This window comes from Ascaphus truei, chromosome 4 (genome assembly GCF_040206685.1).
Source record: "Ascaphus truei isolate aAscTru1 chromosome 4, aAscTru1.hap1, whole genome shotgun sequence".
Lineage (NCBI taxonomy): Eukaryota > Metazoa > Chordata > Amphibia > Anura > Ascaphidae > Ascaphus > Ascaphus truei.
The window spans coordinates 884,127-912,126 of record NC_134486.1 but is presented as its reverse complement, the minus strand read 5'-3'; the positions used below and the strand labels follow the sequence as shown (position 1 = coordinate 912,126).

The 28,000-nt window shown below is 48.5% G+C and overlaps 1 protein-coding gene across 1 annotated transcript in view; it reads right to left on the bottom strand.

Moving 5' to 3' along the window:
* The window catches only part of EMILIN1 (elastin microfibril interfacer 1), a 117,643-nt gene extending 91,777 nt beyond the window's left edge, over positions 1-25,866 (bottom strand). The window contains exons 1-2 of the mRNA XM_075595122.1: positions 24,849-25,866; positions 9,778-9,903 (exon numbers count right to left, since the gene is read on the bottom strand). Of these exons, the coding sequence (XP_075451237.1) occupies positions 9,778-9,903; positions 24,849-25,024 (302 nt within the window). The 5' untranslated portion in view covers positions 25,025-25,866. The remainder of the gene's footprint in view (positions 1-9,777; positions 9,904-24,848) is intronic.
* Between the last annotated feature and the right edge of the window lie 2,134 nt (positions 25,867-28,000).

Below are 28,000 nucleotides of genomic sequence, written 5' to 3'. Positions count from 1 at the left end.
CTCACACATACACTCACTCACATTCACACACATACTCACATTTCCACATATACACACACCCATATACAAAAACATATACACTCACACACATACAAAGACACACACATTCACACATACATACATACATACTGTGACAGAAACCAGGGGATGGTAATAAATTCCATATATAGGGCTCCCAGGATACTGAACAGTTTCTATCCTGTCTGGCCTGGGAGTGCAGCCTTATAATACATGCACTCCATCCCACAGTTTTGGGCAAGCGCTGGAACTGAGGGATTTCTGTCACCTGTCATGCTAATTAGAAATCAGGTATGTAAGACTGATTTCCTGTTTGCTCTGGTCTCTTCTCCAGAGCCTGGAAGGCTGCTGAACACAGTGGGGAGAAGCCCCTTCCCCACACAGGTTCAATTGTTCTATTCATTTGGCTAACTCTGCAAAAGTACCTTGTTTTGTTGTTGGAAAGTGGAAAAGCCACTTCCACCCTGAGTTAGGGAAATCTAAGTTAAGTTATCGCTCAGGTGAGCAGCTTTTGTTTTGATGTGTTTTGTTGTATGCACTGTGGCAGTCTCAGTGCCTGGGACTGAATAAACCAGGCACAGCCTGTTTAAAGGAACAGTACGTGACGCCTCCTCATTTAACCTACCCCAAAAGACCGTGTTCTAACAGTCCCGGACAAGCAGCGGAGCCCCGGAGTAAGCTGTTTGTCACATATGGTGGAGAATGCGGGCAGAACACTAAAAGGTCTGGGGGTTAAAGAACTTTAAAAAAAAAAAAAAAAAAAAGTTTTTTTTCTCTCTCTCCAAACAAGATGGAAGACGTGGTGAGTGCGCTGGTACGCAATGTCGCTGTCCAGAAAGACGCGAATGAAGCCCAGCAACAGGCGAGTGAAACCCAGCGACAGCTGTTAATAAACCAGCAAGAGACTAATGCAATCCTGCAACAGGCGAATGCAAACCAGCAAGAGACAAACCGCTTGCTGAAAGAGGAGCAACAGCGGTTCGCTCAGGGCTTACAGCAGGAACTCGAGATCCTGAGGGGGACTATCAGTAACCTTCCACTGGCAGAGGCAGCCCCAGTTCCGAAAATGACCAGGGCAAGCCACTACCTTCAGAAGATGGGACCCTCGGATGATGTGGAAGCCTATCTTCTCACGTTTGAACGCACGGCACAGAGAGAGGGATGGCCAGAAGCTGAGTGGGCTGGTCTAATCGCACCCTTCCTAAGCGGCGAACCCCAGAAGGCTTACTTTGATCTAGAGCCAGCCGAAGCTAACGTCTATGCAAAATTGAAGTTCGAGATCCTCGCCCGCCTCGGCGTAACCACGGCTGTTCGCGCCCAAAGGTTTCACGCATGGTCCTTCACGATGGATAAAGCCACCCGAAGCCAGATGTATGACCTCATCCACCTCGCCCGGAAGTGGCTACAACCCGAGATCAACTCAGCAAGCCACATCGAAAACGGTTGGTCATGGACCAGTTCTTGAGGAAACTTCCCTCTGCCTTACGCCATTGGGTCAGTCGGAGTGACCCCCACAATGCGGATGAGCTTGTGGCCCTCGTAGAAAGGTACAATGCAGCAGGAGAGCACCCGCAACCCACAGTCGTGGAGCAACCCCACTACCCGAGGTTCCAGGACTCTTCCAGAGACGGTAAAAGGGTACCGGGGTTAAGGGGAGCTGAAGAGCGGCGACCACCTTCACGCAGCACCAGCAACAGTGGTTCGCACACTAAGGGCAATAGCCAACATGGGGAGCCGGGAAAAGGCTCTAAGTGGGACACAGACTATGTACCTAAATGTGTAAATTGTCATGAGAGGGGCCACACAGCAAAAATCTGCCCACTAAATGATGAGCCCATGCAATGCAACAGCGTGGAACCTTATTCGCTGTTGTCCCAATGTATGCGCCCTAGCCCAGAGGACCCCTTGAATAACCATCTGTGGGCATTTGTAAAGGTTAATGGTAGGAGGGTTCGGGCACTTCTGGACTCTGGGAGCATGGTCACACTAGTGTCCGAATACCTCTTGCCCATTAAGAAGAAACAGGGAAACAGTTCACAAAGAATGGCAATTTGTTGTATACATGGGGATAATCATGAATATTCCACTGTTGATGTTTTTTTTGAAACAGAGTTTGGTTCTTTAGATTTCAAGGTGGGTATTGTACCCAAACTGGCACATGATGTGTTAATAGGGACCGACTTTCCCCATTTTCTAAAAATGTGGTCCCCCGCTCAGAATAGCGCCCAGAGTTCAATAGCGGACCATAACGAAGTATTAGAAGAAATAAATCCTTTCCCGTTTTCAGAAATGGAGGTTGACGAGGGCCCAAATAAGAAGGGGGAAAAGGAGGAGTGCTGTAAAATTCCCTTCCCCATCACTACTTTGGTAGGGAATACCCCAAATCAGGATGTTGATCAGACACTTACCACCCCAGAACCGGATAAGACCCTCGCTGACCTAGAGGTCAGTCCTGGGAGTTTTAAGAAGGCCCAGTGGGAGGACCCCACATTAGAGGTAGCAAGGGGAAATATACGGGACCTGAATAGTACTCTTGGCCAACCAGATAGGTCGCTTGCTTACCCCTACTTCGAGGTAGAGAACAACCTAGTATATCGGGTTGATAAAAGAAAATCAGTTACAACTAAACAATTGTTGGTACCACGGACATTCCGTAATGTAGTGTTACACCTCGCACATAGTCATCCATTGGGGGGACACCTAGGGGTGGAAAAGACAAAAGAAAAGGTTCTCCGAAGCTTCTATTGGCCTGGGGTTCTGGCAGAAATTACGAATTATTGTTCCTCATGCCCAGCATGTCAGATCACCGCCCCGTTCAAGGCGTACCGCAGCCCATTGGTACCCCTTCCCATAATAGAGGTACCATTTGACCGGATTGCTATGGATCTAGTAGGACCCCTAATAAAGTCTGCTAGGGGACATCAGCATATATTGGTAATATTAGATTATGCCACCCGATATCCGGAGGCAGTTCCCCTACGTAGCACCTCTGCCAAAAACATAGCAAAAGAGTTAGTAGTTCTGTTTTCCCGGGTTGGAATTCCTAAAGAGATTCTATCTGACCAGGGAACACCGTTTATGTCCCAAGTAACAAAAGAGTTATGTAAACTCCTAAAAATCAAGCATCTCAGAACCTCAGTCTATCATCCACAAACAGATGGTTTAGTGGAAAGGTTCAATAAAACCTTAAAGAGCATGTTACGGCGGGCGGTCGATAAAGATGGGAAAAACTGGGATTGTTTGTTACCGTACCTGTTATTTGCCATTAGGGAAGTTCCCCAATCATCCACAGGCTTCTCCCCGTTTGAACTATTGTATGGCCGACACCCAAGGGGCTTACTGGATATAGCCAAAGAGACTTGGGAACACGAGGTTACCCCTTACAGAAGTGTAATAGAGCATGTTGCCCAGATGCAGGACCGCATTGCTGCAGTCCTACCCATAGTGAGGGAACACATGGAGAAAGCTCAAGAAGCACAGAGGAATACGTATAATAAGGGTGCTAGGGTCAGAATTTTTTTTCCAGGTGATAGGGTACTAGTTCTGGTTCCCACCGTGGAAAGTAAATTCCTTGATAAATGGCATGGGCCATATGAGGTCTTGGAAAGAGTGGGAGAAGTAAATTATAAGGTAAGACAGCCAGGTAGGAGGAAACCTGAGCAAATTTACCATATAAACCTACTCAAGCCCTGGAAAGATAGAGAAGTCTTGTCAACCCTAGTACCCCCAGGTCCGTCAGAGAGTCAAGAAACTGACCCAGAGGTTAGCATAGCTGAAACCCTGTCCGTTCATCAGAAACAAGAGGTTCAGAATTTAGTGAGCAGAAACAAAGAAATCTTCTCTACACAGCCAGGTAGAACTAGCGTAATTGAACATGACCTAGTCTCTGAACCGGGGGTCCGAGTTAACCTTAAACCGTACCGAATCCCAGAGGCCAAAAGAGAGGCTATAAGTTTAGAGGTTAAAAAAATGCTAAAACTAGGCGTAATTGAGGAATCCCAAAGTGGGTGGAACAGCCCTATAGTCTTAGTCCCAAAGCCAGATGGTACAACAAGGTTTTGTAATGACTACCGGAAACTAAACGCGGTGTCAAAATTTGATACTTACCCTATGCCCAGGGTAGATGAACTTGTAGAGAGACTGGGCAAAGCCCGATATCTCACAACCCTAGACCTAACAAAAGGGTACTGGCAGGTTCCCCTCACAGAAAGGGCAAAAGAAAAGACAGCCTTCTCAACCCCAGACGGCCTCTTTCAGTATAGGGTGCTGCCTTTTGGCTTACATGGAGCTCCCGCCACATTCCAAAGAATGATGGATAAAATTTTAAAACCACATGCTCGGTATGCTGCTGCCTACCTGGATGATGTGGTAATCCATAGTGAAGATTGGCAATCCCACCTTCCAAAGGTCCAAGCTGTGCTCGACGCAGTTCGGTCTGCTGGACTAACTGCTAACCCCGCTAAATGCACCATTGGTCTGGAGGAGGCCAAGTATCTGGGGTATTCTATTGGCAGAGGTTTACTCAAACCCCAAACACTCAAAGTGGAGGCGATACAAGGTTGGCCAAGGCCAGTTACAAAAAAACAAGTAAGGACCTTTTTGGGGTTAATTGGGTACTATAGAAGGTTTATTCCCAATTTTGCGACTAAGGCAACCCCACTAACTGACCTCACAAAAGCAAGAGGACCACTTATGGTAAAGTGGTCCCCCGAAACCGAACAGGCCTTTAGAAGCCTGAAAGAAGCTCTCTGTGCCCAACCACCTGACTTCTCCAAAGAGTTCGTAGTCCAAACCGACGCATCTGAGGTAGGGCTGGGGGCGGTACTCTCCCAGGAGTCTCAAGGTGAGGAACACCCCATCCTTTATTTAAGTAGGAAACTAAATCCCCAGGAGAAAAATTACTCCATAGTAGAGAAAGAGTGTCTCGCAATAAAGTGGGCTGTAGAGACGCTCAAATACTACCTGTTGGGGAGAAAATTCCGGTTGGTCACAGATCATGCACCCCTTACCTGGATGTGTCAAAACAGGGAAAAGAATGCTAGAGTGACCAGGTGGTTCCTAAGCCTACAACCCTTTAAATTTTCTGTGGAACACAGGTCAGGGCACAAACATGGCAATGCTGACGGGTTGTCAAGGATGCACTCCCTAATATCCATGGTCGCTCATCCCTCAGGGTCTGAGCTGGGGGGGAGGATATGTGACAGAAACCAGGGGATGGTAATAAATTCCATATATAGGGCTCCCAGGATACTGAACAGTTTCTATCCTGTCTGGCCTGGGAGTGCAGCCTTATAATACATGCACTCCATCCCACAGTTTTGGGCAAGCGCTGGAACTGAGGGATTTCTGTCACCTGTCATGCTAATTAGAAATCAGGTATGTAAGACTGATTTCCTGTTTGCTCTTGTCTCTTCTCCAGAGCCTGGAAGGCTGCTGAACACAGTGGGGAGAAGCCCCTTCCCCACACAGGTTCAATTGTTCTATTCATTTGGCTAACTCTGCAAAAGTACCTTGTTTTGTTGTTGGAAAGTGGAAAAGCCACTTCCACCCTGAGTTAGGGAAATCTAAGTTAAGTTATCGCTCAGGTGAGCAGCTTTTGTTTTGATGTGTTTTGTTGTATGCACTGTGGCAGTCTCAGTGCCTGGGACTGAATAAACCAGGCATAGCCTGTTTAAAGGAACAGTACGTGACGCCTCCTCATTTAACCTACCCTAAAAGACCGTGTTCTAACCGTCCCGGACAAGCAGCGGAGCCCCGGAGTAAGCCGTTTGTCACAATACATACATACATACATACATACATACACTCACATTCACACATGCTCACATACACACACTCATTCACACACACACAGACACAGACGCACACACACACACACACACACACACACACACACATACACTTCCACACATACATTCACTCACACTCACACACACACACACACACTCACATTCACACACACTCACATTCACACACACACACACACACACACACACACACACACACACACACACACACACACACACACACACACACACACACACACACACACACTCACATACACTCACACTCACACACACTTCCACACATACATTCACACATACATTCACTCACACTCACATTCACACACACACTCACACACTCACACTTACACACACTCACATACACTCACACTCACATACACTCACACTCACATGCTCACTCACTCACATACACCTACATACACCCACACTCACATACACTCACTCTCATACACTCACTCTCACACACACTCACACTCACATAAACTCCCACTCATATACACTCGCATACGCACATTCACACACACACACACACACACACACACACACACACACACACACACACACACACACACACACACACACACACACACACACACACACACACACACACACACACACACACACACACACACACACACACACACACACTCACTCACATTCACACACATACATTTCCACATAGACACACACACACACACACATACAAAAACATATACACTCACACACATACAAAGACTCACACATACATACATACATACATACATACATACATTCACACATACTCACATACTCACATACACACACACATATTCATGCATACAAACACAGACACACATTCACACACTCATATTCACAAGCTCATATGCACACATACACACACACACACACACATACACTCACACATACACACACTCACATTAACACATAACATACACACACACACACACACACACACACACACACACACACACACACACACAGAAACACACTCACATTCACACATACACACTGACACATACACACACTCACATTAACACATAACATACACACACACACACACACACACACACACACACACACACACACACAAACACACTCACATTCACACATACACACTGACACATACACACAGACACACTCATTCACAGACACATACGCAAATTCACACATACATACACTCACTCACATTCACACAGAGACACAAACTCACACTCACATTCACACATACAGACACACACACACATACTCACACACAGACACACACTCACAGACAGTATACAGTATACATATACACTCATACTCACATACACTCATACTCACATACACTCATACATATTCTCACATTCACACACACACACACACACACACACACACACACACACACACACACACACACACACACACACACACACACACACACACACACACACACACACACACACACACACACACACACACACACAGACACACACACACAGACACACACATACACACACACATACACAAACACATACACAAACACACTCACACTCACATTCACACACATACATACACATATACACACAGACACGCACTCACATTCACACACACTCACTCACATTCACACATACACACACACACACACACACACACACTCACATTCACACACACACATACTGACTAACCTTAAAACTCACCCCACAAATTAAGTGTAACCCTGTTTCCCCCCTCCTCTGGAAAACTACCCTGGTTACTGCTTCTTGTGTGGTGCTGAAGCCTACCTGTGGTGTCAGGAGAAGCTGAGCTGCGCGATGGTATGGGCAATGTAACAAGCTCATGGTACAGCGCCTCCAGCCATGACAGGATCCCAAGAATAGGACATCAGCTCATGTCATTGCGGTCCATCTACCTCCTGCCCAGTAACTGACGCCCAGGCAGAGGCAAGGTGCACAAGCATCTTTATTTTCTCTCTATCCTTCTCCTTCTTTAGAGCAGCATAGTCTCCTGCAGTGCAGGACTTCTGGATGGTGCTTGCCCATTCTCTTGGGGCATTCTGGTCTTTATGGTCTCTATGCCGGCTGGCCAGCCTAGAACGGCATGCTTGCCCCGCAATGGGGAAGACTCATAGCCCTCTTACTCCCTTTCAGGAGCAGAGCCAGACCTCATCTCCTTCCACACCTACTCCTAGAGCAGGGCAGAACTCCACTCTCTGGAGGGTAGTGCAGGACCTCCTTTCTCACACCCTCTCTCCTGAGAGGTTAGAGTAGAACTCCCTTCACCCTCTCCCGAAGGAGAGTCCACCTCAACTCAATTTAGATCCTCCCCAGAATAATCTAGAAAGGGCGGGCTCATGGACTGTACCCACCTCCAAGGGGCTGTACACAGACCATGAGTCACCACCTCCTTTCCTTCATCTTCAAGGAAAGAACAATGGGGATCATTAGGCCATAGATTAACCTGTTACTGCCTGGAACTTAACAGGGCTTACGTAACGAACCATTCTATGTGGGGAAAGACAGGTACATGAGACATACCATGTTACATAAGCATCCCAATAGCCTGCACTCATGGCTACTGTCCCACACCCACAGTCACTCTTACCATCCATTGTGGCCAAGCACTGCAATCTACAGCACTTATCCCCTCACCCACTGTCTCTGTAACTCTACTATCATACCAATTAGATTGTAAGCTCTCCGGGGCAGGGATTTCCTTTCCTATTGTCTGATTTTGCTGTGTTGTATTATTTTAATTCCCTGTACTGTATTCTTTGTGAAGCGCTGAGTACACTTTTGGCTTTACATAAATAAAGACATACAATACAACACACACACACACACACACACACACACACACACACACACACACACACACACACACACACACACACACACACACACACACACACACACACACACACACACTCATATTCACACATACACACACTCACATTCAAACATACTCACATTCACACACATACACACTAACACTCACATTCAGACATACAGACATACAGACATATACTGTACACTCACACATAGAAACTCACACATACACACTGTGATAGTAGGGATAGCTGGCATCAGAAAACTGGGATGAAGCCCAGCTAGCTGCCCCTAAATACATGTAACTTGCCACCTATGTACAGCTTATTTTGGCCAAATGTACATTAATATCTGGGGAAGAACAGGGACTGTGTAAATGTATTTCCAGGTCTGTAAGAATGTATTTCAAAGTCTGTATTTGTTATTCCCTGTAAATGCAATCCCACAGTTTAGTCAATCAACATTATTCTGTGATGTGATTTGGGAGTCAGCCCTGTAAAGTGTTAATTGGATTATGTGTACATTTGTATTGATGGGACTCTGATTTAATCAGAGAGTGGGATGGGTTCTTAGCACGCCCTCTGGCTGTTGTGGCACCAACCTAATCCATGCTCTGATTGTCCATCAGCCCCCTTGCAACGGATAGCTACAGAGGGCTATATAAGGGGTGCTGCTGGTCAGAGAATTGAGATTTACCTTCAGAGAGCATCTGAGAGCAAGAGAGGCTAACAGAGACTGAGAGACACTCTGGGTAGGAGTGTGGAGGTTCCCTCATAGGACTAGCTGAGAGACAGAGAGACTTTTAACAGCGGATGTTAAAATAAAGCTGTGACATTTTCTTCCAACATTATGTGTGGTCTCCGTTATTTGGTTTAGCGTCACAAAGGAGGGGCGGCGCATAAAGCCTTTATCACACACACAGACACTCACACACATTCACACACACCAACATTCACACCCACCCACCCACATTCACACCCACACCCACATTCACACACACCCCATTCACACCCACATTCACACCCACACCCACACCCACATTCACACACCCACATTCACACACCCACATTCACACACCCACATTCACACACACCCACTTTCACACACACATTCTCACACACACACAAACTCACACTCACATACTCACTCACGTCACTGAGCGAGGACACTGGATCTGTCCCCAGGCACAGGGCTGATACTCCGGCTTCACGTAGGTGTCTGCTCCGTCCTCCACCATACAGCTGACTGACCGCGTCACCACGTACGCACACCAGTTCCTACAGAGAGGAGCAGAGGAGGGGTTACTACCAATGCAAAGCGCTCACCCACTAACACCTTACATCCCTCCCACTACTATATACCTCTCACTGCAGGGCCCCACACAGCACTCACCCACTAACACCTTACACCCCTGCCACTACTATATGTGCTATAATGTGAGCAGTGTGAGGGTAATATGATATGTATGAGGGTATGAAGGAAATAGGAGCAGTGTGGGGTAATCGGAGCAGTGTGGACATAATAGGAGCAGTGTGGGGGTAATAAGAGCAGTGTGGGGGTAATATGACACAGGAGACACCTGATGACGGAACCCGGAAGCTGTTATGAGGATGCCAACTAACTAAGCTAAGACTGGTAGCTATTTTTTCATCTTGGCTGCTGGACTTGACTTCATTCAGAGGCATTGTTTAGTGGTGGATTCTTATATCTGAATCCTGTCTGCTTCAACTCTTTGCTGTGCGTATGTTAGTATATGCAACTGAAACAATCTTAGGTAATATCCCATATCTGAATCCTGTCTGCTAATTGAATTAAGCTTTGACACTTAGGCAGGGAACACCCTGTGTAGAAAACCATCTGTTTGAATGTGCCTCAGATGTATTGTATTGCATGTCTTTATTTATATAGCGCCATTAATGTACATAGCGCTTCACAGTAGTAATACATGTGGTAATCAAATAAATAACAGATAATATAAATAACACATCATGGGGATAAGTGCTTTAGACATAAAAGTAACATTTCGGAAGAGGAGTCCCTGCCCCGAGGAGCTTACAGTCTAATTGGTAGGTAGAACATACAGAGACAGGAGGAGGGAGTTCTGGTAAGTGCGTCTGCAGGGGCCAAGCTTTATGTATCATGTGTTCAGAATATCCATAGTGCTATTCATATGCTTCTTTAAGCAAGTGTGTCTTAAGGTGGGTCTTAAAGGTGGATAGAGAGGATGCTAGTCGGGTATTGAGGGGAAGGGCATTCCAGAGGCGTAGGGCAGTCAGTGAGAAAGGTTTAAGGCGGGAGAGGGCTTTAGATAAAAAGGGGGTAGAAAGAAGACATCCTTGAGCAGAACGCAAGAGTCGGGGTGGTGCATAGCGAGAAATTAGGGCTGAGATGTAAGGAGGGGCAGAAGAGTGTAAAGCTTTAAAAGTGAGGAGAAGAATGGAGTGTGAGATGCGGGATTTGATCGGAAGCCAGGAGAGGGATTTCATGAGGGGAGATGCTGAGACAGATCTAGGAAAGAGTAGAGTGATTCTGGCAGCAGCATTTAGGATAGATTGTAGGGGAGACAGGTGAGAGGCAGGAAGGCCGGACAGCAGGAGGTTACAGTAATCAAGACGGGAGAGAATGAGGGCCTGAGTCAGAGTTTTAGCAGTCGAGCAACAGAGGAAAGGGCGTATCTTTGTTATATTGCGGAGGAAAAAGCGACAAGTTTTAGAAATGTTTTGAATATGAGGGCCGAATGTGAGAGAGGAGTCGAGTGTGACCCCTAGGCAGCGTGCTTGGGCTACTGGGTGGATGATCGTAGTTCCAACAGTAATGTGGAAGGAGGTAGTAGGGCCAGGTTTGGGAGGAAGTATGAGGAGCTCTGTTTTAGCCATGTTGAGTTTAAGGCGGCGGAGGACCATCCAGGATGATATAGCAGAGAGACATTCAGAAACTTTGGTCTGTATAGCAGGTGTAAGGTCAGATGTTGAGAAATATATTTGTGTGTCGTCAGCATAGAGGTGATATTTAAACCCAAAAGATGTTATTAGGTCACCTAGAGAGAGTGTGTACAGAGAAAAGAGAAGCGGTCCCAGGACAGAGCCCTGGGGTACCCCCACAGAGAGATCAATAGAGGAGGAGGAGGTGTTAGCAGAAGAGACACTGAAAGTACGATGGGAGAGGTAGGATGAGATCCAGGATAGAGCTTTGTTCCGAATACCAAGAGTATGGAGAATGTGAAGGAGAAGAGGGTGGTCCACGGTGTCAAATGCTGCAGAGAGGTCGAGTAATATGAGCAGAGTGTAATGACCTAATGATTAGATGTGCTAATTAAGCAGACAGAACCAAACTGTCAGGTGACTTTTTAGGCCTATATAAACCCAGTCAGAACAGCTAGTCTGCCTGCAGCACACGTGGCCCATTATAAGTGGCAGGACTACTGAACAACTCAAGTTTAAAAGGAAGTGAAGAAGTGAACACCCCAACTGGCCCTGATTCCTGCATTTGAACTACGCTGGAAAGGAGGATATCATCTATACCAGACTGCATCATTACTGCTGTGATGCCGCCTTTACCATTTATATTTGCTGTGACTTCACTTCTTCTCAAATTATGCACTTCTTTTTACCAGCCTCAGTATGTCTCTAACTCTATTCATATATCTCCATCTCTCCTTCCTTCCCTACTTCTCAATTCACATGAACTCCTTTCTTACCTGCGTCCTCTGACACCACACAGCTATATCCCCTGCACTAAAACACACCCCTACAAATCATCCTCACACATCCTCTTTCTATCCATGCTTCTCCTCCTCGCTTCTGGGGATATCTCTCCCAATCCTGGTCCCTGTCTTATTCCTACATGCGCTCGTCCTCGCCTGCCAACTGCAACCTCTACTCCTTCTGGTGTTAACCCCTCCAACCTCATACCCATCCCCTGCCACCCTCCCTCCTCTCTCCCTTTCTCCTGTGCCCTTTGGAATGCTCGCTCCCTCTCTAACAAGTTCCTCTCTGTGCATGACTTCTTCCTGTCTCACTCTCTGCTCCTATTTGCTATAACTGAGACCTGGCTCACTCAGTCTGACTCTGCTCTGGAAGCTGCCCTCTCCTATGGTGGCCTTTCTTTCTCCCACACTCTGCGCACTGATGGCAGGGGTGGAGGCGTGGGGCTCCTGCTCTCCTCTCTCTGCCATTTTCGAACCCTTCCTATTCCTCCCTCTCTTGCTTTTCCCTCCTTTGAGGCTCACAATGTCCAGATCTTCTCTCCTCTCCCTGTCCATGTGGCGGTCATCTATCGCCCACCTACCTCTACTCATCCCCCTTCTGCCTTTCTCTCTCACTTTGAATCCTGGCTCTCTTTCTTTCTCTCCTCAGACTCCCCTGTTCTTCTCCTTGGGGACTTCAAATTGCCACATTGATGACCCCTCTCTCCCTTGGGCTGCCCGCTTTCTTTCTCTAACCTCTTCTTTTGGCCTTCAACAGTGGACTGCAGCCAGCACCCACAAGGATGGCCACTACTTAGACCTGGTTTTCACTAAAAACTTCTCTCTCTCCGATTTCTCCATTTCCCCTTTTCCTCTCTCTGACCATCACCTCATCTCATTCTCTCTATCTCACTTCTCCCCTTCTCCACCTCCATTTACCCCCCCCGGTTCTGCAGAAACCTGCGCTCTATTCACTTACCTGACTTTGAATCCACTTTACATTCCTCCCTCTCCTCTCTCAGCTCTGCGATAGACCCTGACAACCTGGTCAGGAACTACAACTCTGCCGTGTCCTCCTCTCTTGACCTACATGCCCCGCTTTCTCTCTGCCGCCCTCGCCCTTCTAACCCTTGACCCTGGCTAAATTCCCACACACGCATGCTGCGTTCCTCCACTCATTCCTCTGAACGCCTCTGGAGGAAATCTCACACTCTCGCAGACTTCCTTCACTACAAATTTATGCTATCCTGTTTCACCTCTGCCCTCTCGCAAGCTAAACAAGCCTACTTTTCTTCACTAATCAACATGCACAAGTCTAACCCACGCCGACTGTTCTCAGTCTTTGATACTCTCCTCAAACCACCCTCAACTGCCTCTCCTTCCTCCATCTCCGCTCAGGACTTTGCTGACTATTTTAAGGAAAAGGTGGAATCCAGACGTCAGAACATCCCCTCTGTTTCTTTCCTCCCATCCTACACCTCTTCCTAACTCTCCTCCTGCCTTCCTTGACTCTTTTTCCACTGTCTCAGAGGAGGATGTGTCGCTGTTGATTGCCTCTTCTCCCTCTACCACTTGTTCTCGACCCCATTCCCTCCCATCTCCTAAAACCTCTTGCTCCTACTATAATCCCTACGCTCACACACATTTTTAACTCCTCCCTCTGCTCTGGAACCTTTCCATCCTCCTTCAAACATGCAACAGTCATACCATTACTCAAAAACAGCAAGATTGACCCTACCTGTCTTTCTAACTATCGACCTGTCTCCCTCCTGCCTTTTGCCTCTAAACTCCTTGAACGTCTTGTATTCTCTCGCTTGCTCCATTTTCTCAACACCTATTCTCTCCTAGACCCTCTACAATCTGGCTTCCGCACTGCTCACTCCATGGAAACAGCCCTCACTAAAATAACTGACGACCTCCATGCTGTCAAAGACAGAGGTCATTACACGCTGCTCATATTACTCTATCTCTCTGCAGCATTTGACACCGTGGACCACCCTCTTCTCCTCCACATTCTCCATACTCTTGGTATTCGGAACAAAGCTCTATCCTGGATCTCATACTACACCTCCCATCATACTTTCAGTATCTCTTCTGCTAATACAGTACCTCCTCCTCTATTGATCTGTCTGTGGGGGTACCCCAGGGCTCTGTCCTGGGACCTCTTCTCTTTTCTCTGTACACACTATCTCTAGGTGACCTAATAACATCTTTTGGGTTTAAACATCACCTCTATGCTGACGACACACATATTTACCTTTCAACACCTGACCTTACACCTGCTGTACACACCAAAGTTTCTGAATGTCTCTCTGCTATATCATCCTGGATGGCCCTCCGCCACCTTAAACTCAACATGGCTAAAACAGAGCTCCTCATACTTCCTCCCAAACCTGGCCCTACTACCTCCTTCCACATTACTGTTGGAAGTTCCATCATTCACCCAGTAGCCCAAGCACGCTGCCTAGGGGTCACACTCAACTCCTCTCTCACATTCGCCCCTCACATTCAAAACATATCTAAAACCTGTTGCTTTCTCCTCCGCAATACTGTATAACAAAGATACGCCCTTTCCTCTGTTGCTCGACTGCTAAAACTCTGACTCAGGCCCTCATTCTCTCCCGTCTTGATTACTGTAACCTCCTACTGTCCGGCCTTCCTGCCTCTCACCTGTCTCCCCTACAATCTATCCTAAACGCTGCTGCCAGAATCACTCTATTCTTTCCTAAATCTGTCTCAGCGTCTCCCCTCATGAAATCCCTCTCCTGGCTTCCGATCAAATCCCACATCTCACACTCCATTCTCCTCCTCACTTTTAAAGCTTTACATTCTTCTGCCCCTCCTTACATCTCACCCTAATATCTCACTATACCCCCCTCTGCCCCTCCATACATCTCACCCTAATATCTCACTATACCCCCCTCTGCCCCTCCTTACATCTCAGCCCTAATTTCTCGCTATGCACCATCCCGACTCTAGCGTTCTTCTGAAGGATGTCTTCTTTCTACCCCCTTTGTATCTAAAGCCCTCTCCCGCCTTAAACCTTTTTCACTGACTGCCCCACACCTCTGGAATGCCCTTCCCCTCAGTACCCCACTAGCACCCTCTCTATCCACCTTTAAGACCCACCTTAAGACACACTTGCTTAAAGAAGCATGTGAATAGCACTGTGGATATTCTGAACACGATACATAAAGCTTGGCCCCCTGCAGACGCACTTACCAGAACTCCCTCCTACTGTCTCTGTACGTTCTCCCTACCTACCAATTAGACTGTAAGCTCCTCGGGGCAGGGACTCCTCTTCCTTAATGTTATGTTTGTCTAAAGCACTTATCCCCATGATGTGTTATTTATATTATCTGTTATTTATTTGATTACCACATGTATTACTGCTGTGAAGCGCTATGTACATTAATGGCGCTATATAAATAAAGACATTCAGTACAATATCTGGAGTAGGGGTACTGATCTGTAGATCTATTATGATCTCGTTCTTTTATGTGGAAGTTATATATGTTTTTATGGTTTAATATATATATATATATTATTTTGTGATTAAATTAAATCTTTGTATTTTCTTTTTTGCTCCCCTTTTTTTGTTTGTGAGGTAACAGGAGAATTGTGTGAGGGTAAAAGGAGCAGTGTGGGGGTAGTAGGAGCAGTGTGGGGATAAAAGGAGCAGTGTGGGGGTAATAGGAGCTGTGTGAGAGTAATAAGAGCAGTGTGGGGTAATAGGAGCAGTGTGGGGGTAACAGGAGCAGTGTGGGAGTAACAGGAGCAGTGTGGGGGTAACAGGAGCAGTGTGGGGTAACAGGAGCAGTGTGGGGGTAACAGGAGCAGTGTAGGGTAACAGGAGCAGTGTCTGGGTAATAGGAGCAGTGTCTGGGTAATAGGAGCAGTGTCTGGGTAATAGGAGCAGTGTCTGGGTAATAGGAGCAGTGTCTGGGTAATAGGAGCAGTGTGCGGGTAAAAGGAGCAGTGTGAGTGTCATAGGAGAAGTGTGAGTGTCATAGGAGCAGTGTGGGGGTAAAAGGAGCAGTGTGAGGGTAATAGAAAAAGTGTGAGGGTTAATAGGAGCAGTGCGGGGGTAGTAGGAGCAGTGTGGGGGTAATAGGAGCAGTGTGAGAGTAATAGGAGCAGTGTGGGGGTAACAGGAGCAGTGTGAGAGTAATAGGAGCAGTGTGGGGTAACAGGAGCAGTGTGGGGGTAACAGGAGCAGTGTGGGAGTAACAGGAGCAATGTGGGGGTAACAGGAGCAGTGTGGGGGTAACAGGAGCAGTGTTGGGGGTAACAGGAGCAGTGTGGGGGTAACAGGAGCAGTGTGGGGGTAACAGGAGCAGTGTGGGGGTAACAGGAGCAGTGTGGGGTAATAAGAGCAGTGTCTTGGTAATAGGAGCAGTGTGTGTGTAATAGGAGCAGTGTGTGGGTAATAGGAGCAGTGTGTGTGTAATAGGAGCAGTGTGAGGGGTAACAGGAGCTGTGTGAGGGGTAACAGGAGCAGTGTGAGGGGTAACAGGAGCAGTGTGAGTGTCATAGGAGCAGTGCAAGGGTAATATGAAGAATGTGTGGGTAATGGGAGCAGTGTGTGTGTGTGTCATAGGAGCAGTGTGGGGGTAAAAGGAGCAGTGTGAGTGTCATAGGAGAAGTGTGAGTGTCATAGGAGCAGTGTGGGGATAAAGGAGCAGTGTGAGGGTAATAGAAAAAGTGTGAGGGTTAATAGGAGCAGTGTGGGGGTAGTAGGAGCAGTGTGGGGGTAATAGGAGCAGTGTGAGAGTAATAGGAGCAGTGTGGGGGTAACAGGAGCAGTGTGAGAGTAATAGGAGCAGTGTGGGGGTAACAGGAGCAGTGTGGGGGTAACAGGAGCAGTGTGGGAGTAACAGGAGCAGTGTGGGGGTAACAGGAGCAGTGTGGGGGTAACAGGAGCAGTGTGGGGTAATAAGAGCAGTGTCTGGGTAATAGGAGCAGTGTGTGTGTAATAGGAGCAGTGTGTGGGTAACAGGAGCAGTGTGAGAGTAATAGGAGCAGTGTGGGGGTAACAGAAGCAGTGTGGGGGTAACAGGAGCAGTGTGGGAGTAACAGGAGCAGTGTGGGGGTAACAGGAGCAGTGTGGGGGTAACAGGAGCAGTGTGAGAGTAATAGGAGCAGTGTGGGGGTAACAGGAGCAGTGTGGGGGTAACAGGAGCAGTGTGGGAGTAACAGGAGCAGTGTGGGGGTAACAGGAGCAGTGTGGGGGTAACAGGAGCAGTGTTGGGGGTAACAGGAGCAGTGTGGGGGTAACAGGAGCAGTGTGGGGGTAACAGGAGCAGTGTGGGGGTAACAGGAGCAGTGTGGGGGTAACAGGAGCAGTGTGGGGTAATAAGAGCAGTGTCTGGGTAATAGGAGCAGTGTGTGTGTAATAGGAGCAGTGTGTGGGTAATAGGAGCAGTGTGAGGGGTAACAGGAGCTGTATGAGGGGTAACAGGAGCAGTGTGAGGGGTAACAGGAGCAGTGTGAGGGGTAACAGGAGCAGTGTGAGTGTCATAGGAGCAGTGCAAGGGTAATATGAAGAATGTGTGGGTAATGGGAGCAGTATGGGGGTAATGGGAGCAGTGTGAGGGAAATAGAAACAGTGTGGGGTTAATAGGAGCAGTGTGGGGGTAATAGGAGCAGTGTGGGGGTAATAGAAGCAGTTTGAGGGTAATAGGGGCAGTGTGGATGTAACAGGAGCAGTGTGGGAGTAAGAGGAGCAATGTGGGGTAATAGGAGCAATGTGGGGTAATAAGAGCAGTGTGGGGGTAATAGGAGCAGTTTGAGGGTAACAGGAGCAGTGTGGATGTAACAGGAGCAGTGTGGGGGTAAGAGGAGCAATGTGGGATAATAGGAGTAGTGTGGGGTAATAAGAGCAGTGTATGGTAATAGGAACATTGCTGGGTAATAGGAACAATCAATGGACATTAAAGAAGTTTGGGGTAATAGGAGCAGTTTGAGGGTAATAGGAGCAGTGAGAGGGTAATAGAAGCCTTGTGTGGTAATAGGAGCAATGCGAGGGTAATAGGAGTAGTGTGGGGTAAAAGGAGCATTAAGGTGGTAATAGGAGCAGTGTGGAGGTTACAGGAGAAGTATGGGGTAATAGGAGCATTGTCTGGGTAATAGGAGTATTGTGGGGTAATAGGAGCAGTGTGAGAGTAAAAGGAGCACTGTGAGGGTAATATGAGCAGTGTGAGGGTTGTATGAGCAGTGTGGGGGTAATGGGAGCAGTGTGGGGGTAATAGGAGCAGTGTCTGGTAATAGGAGCAGTGTCTGGGTAATAGGAGCAGTGTGGGGGTAATAGAAGCAGTTTGAGGGTAATAGGGGCAGTGTGGATGTAACAGGAGCAGTGTGGGAGTAAGAGGAGCAATGTGGGGTAATAGGAGCAATGTGGGGTAATAAGAGCAGTGTGGGGGTAATAGGTGCAGTTTGAGGGTAATAGGGGCAGTGTGGATGTAACAGGAGCAGTGTGGGGGTAAGAGGAGCAATGTGGGATAATAGGAGTAGCGTGGGGTAATAAGAGCAGTGTATGGTAATAGGAACATTGCTGGGTAATAGGAACAATCAATGGACATTAAAGAAGTTTGGGGTAATAGGAGCAGTTTGAGGGTAATAGGAGCAGTGAGAGGGTAATATAAGCCTTGTGTGGTAATAGGAGCAATGTGAGGGTAATAGGAGTAGTGTGGGGTAAAAGGAGCATTAAGGTGGTAATAGGAGCAGTGTGGAGGTAACAGGAGAAGTATGGGGTAATAGGAGCATTGTCTGGGTAATAGGAGTATTGTGGGGTAATAGGAGCAGTGTGAGAGTAAAAGGAGCACTGTGAGGGTAATATGAGCAGTGTGAGGGTTGTATGAGCAGTGTGGGGGTAATAGGAGCAGTGTGGGGGTAATAGGAGCAGTGTCTGGTAATAGGAGCAGTGTCTGGGTAATAGGAGCAGTGTGGGGGTAATAGAAGCAGTTTGAGGGTAATAGGGGCAGTGTGGATGTAACAGGAGCAGTGTGGGAGTAAGAGGAGCAATGTGGGGTAATAGGAGCAATGTGGGGTAATAGGAGCAATGTGGGGTAATAAGAGCAGTGTGGGGGTAATAGGAGCAGTTTGAGGGTAATAGGGGCAGTGTGGATGTAACAGGAGCAGTGTGGGGGTAAGAGGAGTAATGTGGGATAATAGGAGTAGTGTGGGGTAATAAGAGCAGTGTATGGTAATAGGAACATTGCTGGGTAATAGGAACAATCAATGGACATTAAAGAAGTTTGGGGTAATAGGAGCAGTTTGAGGGTAATAGGAGCAGTGAGAGGGTAATAGAAGCCTTGTGTGGTAATAGGAGCAATGTGAGGGTAATAGGAGTAGTGTGGGGTAAAAGGAGCATTAAGGTGGTAATAGGAGCAGTGTGGAGGTTACAGGAGAAGTATGGGGTAATAGGAGCATTGTCTGGGTAATAGGAGTATTGTGGGGTAATAGGAGCAGTGTGAGAGTAAAAGGAGCACTGTGAGGGTAATATGAGCAGTGTGAGGGTTGTATGAGCAGTGTGGGGGTAATAGGAGCAGTGTGGGGGTAATAGGAGCAGTGTCTGGTAATAGGAGCAGTGTCTGGGTAATAGGAGCAGTGTGGGGGTAATAGAAGCAGTTTGAGGGTAATAGGGGCAGTGTGGATGTAACAGGAGCAGTGTGGGAGTAAGAGGAGCAATGTGGGGTAATAGGAGCAATGTGGGGTAATAAGAGCAGTGTGGGGGTAATAGGTGCAGTTTGAGGGTAATAGGGGCAGTGTGGATGTAACAGGAGCAGTGTGGGGGTAAGAGGAGCAATGTGGGATAATAGGAGTAGCGTGGGGTAATAAGAGCAGTGTATGGTAATAGGAACATTGCTGGGTAATAGGAACAATCAATGGACATTAAAGAAGTTTGGGGTAATAGGAGCAGTTTGAGGGTAATAGGAGCAGTGAGAGGGTAATATAAGCCTTGTGTGGTAATAGGAGCAATGTGAGGGTAATAGGAGTAGTGTGGGGTAAAAGGAGCATTAAGGTGGTAATAGGAGCAGTGTGGAGGTAACAGGAGAAGTATGGGGTAATAGGAGCATTGTCTGGGTAATAGGAGTATTGTGGGGTAATAGGAGCAGTGTGAGAGTAAAAGGAGCACTGTGAGGGTAATATGAGCAGTGTGAGGGTTGTATGAGCAGTGTGGGGGTAATAGGAGCAGTGTGGGGGTAATAGGAGCAGTGTCTGGTAATAGGAGCAGTGTCTGGGTAATAGGAGCAGTGTGGGGGTAATAGAAGCAGTTTGAGGGTAATAGGGGCAGTGTGGATGTAACAGGAGCAGTGTGGGAGTAAGAGGAGCAATGTGGGGTAATAGGAGCAATGTGGGGTAATAAGAGCAGTGTGGGGGTAAAAGGAGCAGTTTGAGGGTAATAGGGGCAGTGTGGATGTAACAGGAGCAGTGTGGGGGTAAGAGGAGCAATGTGGGGTAATAGGAGCAATGTGGGGTAATAAGAGCAGTGTGGGGGTAAAAGGAGCAGTTTGAGGGTAATAGGGGCAGTGTGGATGTAACAGGAGCAGTGTGGGGGTAAGAGGAGTAATGTGGGATAATAGGAGTAGTGTGGGGTAATAAGAGCAGTGTATGGTAATAGGAACATTGCTGGGTAATAGGAACAATCAATGGACATTAAAGAAGTTTGGGGTAATAGGAGCAGTTTGAGGGTAATAGGAGCAGTGAGAGGGTAATAGAAGCCTTGTGTGGTAATAGGAGCAATGTGAGGGTAATAGGAGTATTGTGGAGGTAACAGGAGAAGTATGGGGTAATAGGAGCATTGTCTGGGTAATAGGAGTATTGTGGGGTAATAGGAGCAGTGTGAGAGTAAAAGGAGCACTGTGAGGGTAAAATGAGCAGTGTGAGGGTTGTATGAGCAGTGTGGGGGTAATAGGAGCAGTGTGGGGGTAATAGGAGCAGTGTCTGGTAATAGGAGCAGTGTCTGGGTAATAGGAGCAGTGTGGGGGTAATAGGAGCAGTGTGGGGGTAATAGGAGCAGTTTGAGGGTAACAGGAGCAGTGTGGGGGTAAGAGGAGCAATGTGGGGTAATAGGAGTAGTGTGGGGTAATAGGAGCAATGTGGGGTAATAAGAGCAGTGTATGGTAATAGGAACATTGCTGGGTAATAGGAACAATAGGGTAGCAGGATCCGTGTGGGGGTAGCAGGATCCGTGTGGGGGTAGCAGGATCCATGTGGGGGTAATTGGATCCGTGCGGGGGTAGCAGGATACGTGTGGGGGTAGCAGGATCCATGTGGGGGTAATTGGACACGTGTGGGGGTAATTGGACACCTCAACCCTCTCTAATAGTGTCACTGGGATCAGATGCATTGTAATGAACCCCAACCCTCTCTAATAGCGCGTCCGAGATCAGATGCATTGTAAGGAACCCCAACCCTCTCTAATAGCGTGTCTGAGAACAGATGCATTGTAAGCAACCCCAACCCTCTCTAATAGCGCGTCTGAGATCAGATGCAGTGTAAGGAACCCCAACCCTCTCTAATAGCGCGTCTGAGATCAGATGCATTGTAAGGAACCCCAACCCTCTCTAATAGCGTGTCTGAGATCAGATGCATTGTAAGGAACCCCAACCCTCTCTAATAGCGCATCTGAGATCAGATGCATTGTAAGGAACCCCAATAGCGCGTCTGAGATCAGATGCATTGTAAGGAACCCCGACCCTCTCTAATAGCGCGCCTGAGATCAGATGCATTGTAAGGAACCCCAACCCTCTCTAATAGTGCGCCTGAGATCAGATGCATTGTAAGGAACCCCAACCCTCTCTAATAGCGTGTCTGAGAGCAGATGCATTGTAAGGAGCCCCAACCCTCTCTAATAGCGTGTCTGAGATCAGATGCATTGTAAGGAACCCCAACCCTCTCTAATAGCGCATCTGAGATCAGATGCATTGTAAGGAACCCCAACCCTCTCTAATAGCGCTTCTGAGATCAGATGCATTGTAAGGAACCCCAACCCTCTCTAATAGCGCGTCTGAGATCAGATGCATTGTAAGGAACCCCAACCCTCTCTAATAGAGCGTCTGAGATCCGATGTATTGTAAGGTACCCCCAACCCTCTCTAATAGTGCGTTTGAGATCCGATGTATTGTAAGGTACCCCAACCCTCTCTAATAACATGTCTGAGATCAGATGCAATGTAAGGAACCTCAACCCTCTCTAATGGCGTGTCTGAGATCAGATGCATTGTAAGGAACCCCAACCCTCTCTAATAGCGTGTCTGAGATCAGATGCATTGTAAGGAACCCCAACCCTCTCTAATAGCGCGTCTGAGATCAGATGCATTGTAAGGAACCCCAACCCTCTCTAATAGCGCGTCTGAGATCCGATGTATTGTAAGGTACCCCCAACCCTCTCTAATAGTGCGTTTGAGATCCGATGTATTGTAAGGTACCCCAACCCTCTCTAATAACATGTCTGAGATCAGATGCAATGTAAGGAACCTCAACCCTCTCTAATGGCGTGTCTGAGATCAGATGCATTGTAAGGAACCCCAACCCTCTCTAATAGCGCGTCTGAGATCAGATGCATTGTAAGGAGCCCCAACCCTCTCTAATAGTGCGTCTGAGATCAGATGTATTGTAAGGTACCCCAACCCTCTCTAATAACATGTCTGAGATCAGATGCAATGTAAGGAACCTCAACCCTCTCTAATGGCGTGTCTGAGATCAGATGCATTGTAAGGAACCCCAACCCTCTCTAATAGCGTGTCTGAGATCAGATGCATTGTAAGGAACCCCAACCCTCTCTAATAGCGCGTCTGAGATCAGATGCATTGTAAGGAACTCCAACCCTCTCTAATAGCGCTTCTGAGATCAGATGCATTGTAAGGAACCCCAACCCTCTCTAATAGCGCTTCTGAGATCAGATGCATTGTAAGGAACCCCAACCCTCTCTAATAGCGCGTCTGAGATCAGATGCATTGTAAGGAACCCCAACCCTCTCTAATAGCGCGTCTGAGATCAGATGCATTGTAAGGAACCCCAACCCTCTCTAATAGCGCTTCTGAGATCAGATGCATTGTAAGGAACCCCAACCCTCTCTAATAGCGCTTCTGAGATCAGATGCATTGTAAGGAACCCCAACCCTCTCTAATAGCGCGTCTGAGATCAGATGCATTGTAAGGAACCCCAACCCTCTCTAATAGCGCGTCTGAGATCAGATGCATTGTAAGGAACCCCAACCCTCTCTAATAGCGCGTCTGAGATCAGATGCATTGTAAGGAACCCCAACCCTCTCTAATAGCGCGTCTGGGATCAGATGCATTGTAAGGAACCCCAACCCTCTCTAATAGCGCGTCTGGGATCAGATGCATTGTAAGGAACCCCAACCCTCTCTAATAGCGCTTCTGAGATCAGATGCATTGTAAGGAACCCCAACCCTCTCTAATAGCGCGTCTGAGATCAGATGCATTGTAAGGAGCCCCAACCCTCTCTAATAGCGCGTCTGAGATCAGATGCATTGTAAGGAACCCCAACCCTCTCTAATAGCGCTTCTGAGATCAGATGCATTGTAAGGAACCCCAACCCTCTCTAATAGCGCGTCTGAGATCAGATGCATTGTAAGGAACCCCGACCCTCTCTAATAGCGCATCTGAGATCAGATGCATTGTAAGGAACCCCAACCCTCTCTAATAGCGCTTCTGAGATCAGATGCATTGTAAGGAACCCCAACCCTCTCTAATAGCGCGTCTGAGATCAGATGCATTGTAAGGAACCCCAACCCTCTCTAATAGCGCGTCTGAGATCAGATGCATTGTAAGGAACCCCAACCCTCTCTAATAGCGCTTCTGAGATCAGATGCATTGTAAGGAACCCCAACCCTCTCTAATAGCGCTTCTGAGATCAGATGCATTGTAAGGAACCCCAACCCTCTCTAATAGCGCGTCTGAGATCAGATGCATTGTAAGGAACCCCAACCCTCTCTAATAGCGCGTCTGAGATCAGATGCATTGTAAGGAACCCCAACCCTCTCTAATAGCGCGTCTGAGATCAGATGCATTGTAAGGAACCCCAACCCTCTCTAATAGCGCGTCTGGGATCAGATGCATTGTAAGGAACCCCAACCCTCTCTAATAGCGCGTCTGGGATCAGATGCATTGTAAGGAACCCCAACCCTCTCTAATAGCGCTTCTGAGATCAGATGCATTGTAAGGAACCCCAACCCTCTCTAATAGCGCGTCTGAGATCAGATGCATTGTAAGGAACCCCAACCCTCTCTAATAGTGCGTCTGAGATCAGATGCATTGTAAATTCTTCTGTATTTGGTACAATTTAAAAATGACTTGACAATTACAGGGAACCTTTTAGGGGTGCCCGGGGAACCCTGGCTGAAAAACACCGCCCTAACCTGTACAGTGCAGTGTGCCCTTCGGCAAGTGAAGGCCTTAAATATAGCTTATAGCCCACAAACAACAAATTGCAGGTGTTACATGGCTGAATGCTTTCACACTGGGATAAGACCTTTAACCAATACACCGCCCCCTGTGCGGGTACCTACCTGTGCCGGCTGGCTGCTCGCAGTCCGTTCTGCACCTGTGTCACCCCCTGTGCGGTCAGTACCTGCCCCTGCGGGGCGGCTCCCCCCGTGTACAGGTTGTAACGAGGGGGGTAGTTAGTGGCATATGCCCCCCCAAGGGCGAGGAAGCAGCTCAGGAGAAGACACCCTGCCACCATTCTCAGGGCCACGGGGTGTGAGGGCAGCTTCAGGGGCAGATCCAGTGCTCAGCAGGACATCAGCCCCGGGGAACCCAACAGAACCAGTCCCCCCAGGCTGGGTCAGTCCTACAGATGTGAGTCCAGCTGTGATCCCGTGTATAACAGCACAGGAGCTGTCCGAACCTCCCAATGGGTCAGCGGTCAGTGGCAGTGTACCGGAGTCCGAGGTGTTAGTGGCTCTGTGGTATCTTCAGGTACTGTTTGTTGTATCCTGTGGCAGTCCCCTATAGAGATGTCTTATCCCGTGGCAGTCCCCTATAGAGATGTCTTATCCCGTGGCAGTCCCTTATAGAGATGTCATATCCTGTGGCAGTCCCTTATAGAGATGTCATATCCTGTGGTTGTCCCGTATAGAGATGTTTTATATCCTGTGGCAGTCCCCTATAGAGGTGTCTTATATCCTGTGGCTCGGTCTCCTATAGAGGTGTCTTTTATCCTGTGGCGGTCCCCTATAGACGTGTCTTATATCCTGTGGCGGTCCCCTATAGAGGTGTCTTATATCCTGTGGCGGTCCCCTATAGAGGTGTCTTATATCCTGTTGCGGTCTCCTATAGAGGTGTCTTATATCCTGTGGCGGTCCCCTATAGAGGTGTCTTATATCCTGTTGCGGTCTCCTATAGAGGTGTCTTATATCCTGTGGCGGTCCCCTATAGAGGTGTCTTATATCCTGTTGCGGTCCCCTTTAGAGACGTTACACAGAATTTCTGACCTTATAACATTGCCCAAAATATCCCAAATTGCTGTGTGGCCAGTCTGTGCGCCCCACCCGTGCCCAATAACCCCCGGGAGAATATTCCTCCCACGCTGCGGTCCCACTGCTCTTACCCCCTGTGTTACTCCTCTCCCCCCTGTGTTACTCCTCTCCCCCCTGTGTTACTCCTCTCATCCCTGTGTTACTCCTCTCACCCCCCGTGTTACTCCTCTCACCCCCCTGTGTTACTCCTCTCAACCCCCCCCGTGTTACTCCTCTCCCCCCTGTGTTACTCCTCTCCCCCCTGTGTTACTCCTCTCCCCCCCTGTGTTTACTCTCACCCTCCTGCGTTACTCCTTGCCCGGACAGTCCCAGGATAACTTGCCTGGTCTCCTGCAGCCACTCTTACTTTCTGCCCTCTCCCCCCCCCCCCGTGTTACTCCTCACCCCCCTGTGTTACTCCTCTCCCCCCCTGTGTTACTCCTCTCACCCCCCGTGTTACTCCTCTCCCCCCTGTGTTCCTCTCACCCCCCTGCGTTACTCCCTGCCCGGACAGTCCCAGGATAACTTGCCTGCTCTCCTGCAGCCACTCTTACTTTCTGCCTCTCCCCTCCTATATTCCCGGACAGCCCACTGCTGCCAGCATCTACCAAAGGGAAAGAGAGGGGAGGGAAGGGGAGGTTAGGAGAAGTAGAGGGGAGGAGGGAAGAGGGGGAGACAGAGGAAGAGAGGGGGGAGAAAAACGGAGGGGGGGGGAAGAGAGAGAGAGAGAGAGAGAGAGAGAGAGAGAGAGAGAGAGAGAGAGAGAGAGAGAGAGAGAGAGAGAGAGGAGAGAGAGAAGAGAGAGAGAGAGAGAGAGAGAGAGAGAGAGAGAGAGAGAGAGAGAGAGAGAGAGAGAATGAATAGATGGAGGGAGAGAGAGAGAAGGATAGGAGGGGAGGTAGAGAGCAAGAGGGGGTAGAGAAGGGAGAGGGAGGGGAGAGAGAGAGAGGGAGAAGGAAAGGTGGGAGGTAGAGGGGGAAAAGGGGAATGGGGAGAGAGAGGAGGGGGGGAGAGGGAGAAAGAAGAAAGAAGAAGAAGAAGAAGAAGAAGAAGAAGAAGAAGAAGAAGAAGAAGAAGAAGAAGAGGGAGGAGAGAACGAGAGGAATAGATGGGGAGAGAGGGTAGAGAGACGAAAAGGGTGAGGGGGGAGGTAGAGAGGGAAGGGGAAAGAGGAGAGAGGGAGGTAGAGAGGGGGGGTAAGAGAGGGGGTAGAGAAGGAGAGGGGGGAGGTATAGTGAGAGAGGGTAGAGAGAGAAAGAGAGAGGGGGAATAGAGTGGAGGGAGAGAGAGAGAGAAGGATAGGAGGGGAGGTAGAGAGCGAGAGGGGTGTAGAGAAAGGGAGGGGGGAGAGAGAGAGAGGGGAGAGAGGAAAGGTGGGGTAGAGGGGGAAAGGGGAGGGGGAGAGAGAGGAGGGGAGAGAGAGATCCTAGGATATGAGGTGCTGAACTTGGACAGAAAACCTTCCTCTGATTCCAACCCCCCCAAACTCCCAGCTCCCCTCTGTAACCAGATGCAGCATTGTTATCCTGTGTCACCCCGAGTAATCCCACATCGCTCACCCCTCCCCAAACTCCCAGCCCCCCTCTGTACCCAGATGCAGCATTGTTATCCTGTGTCACCCCGAGGAATCCCACATCGCTCCCCCCCTTCCCAAACTCCCTGCTCCCCTCTGTATCCCAGATGCAGCATTGTTATCCTGTGTCACCCCGAGTAATCCCACATCGCTCACCCCCTCCCCAAACTCCCTGCTCCCCTCTGTACCCAGATGCAGCATTGTTATCCTGTGTCACCCCGAGTAATCCCACATCGCTCACCCCCCTCCCCAAACTCCCTGCTTCCCTCTGTACCCAGATGCAGCATTGTTATCCTGTGTCACCCCGAGTAATCCCACATCGCTCACCCCCTCCCCAAACTCCCTGCTCCCCTCTGTACCCAGATGCAGCATTGTTATCCTGTGTCACCCCGAGTAATCCCACATCGCTCACCCCCTCCCCAAACTCCCTGCTTCCCTCTGTACCCAGATGCAGCATTGTTATCCTGTCTCACCCCGAGTAATCCCACATCGCTCACCCCCTCCCCAAACTCCCTGCTTCCCTCTGTACCCAGATGCAGCATTGTTATCCTGTGTCACCCCGAGTAATCCCACATCGCTCACCCCCTCCCCAAACTCCCAGCTTCCCTCTGTACTCAGATGCAGCATT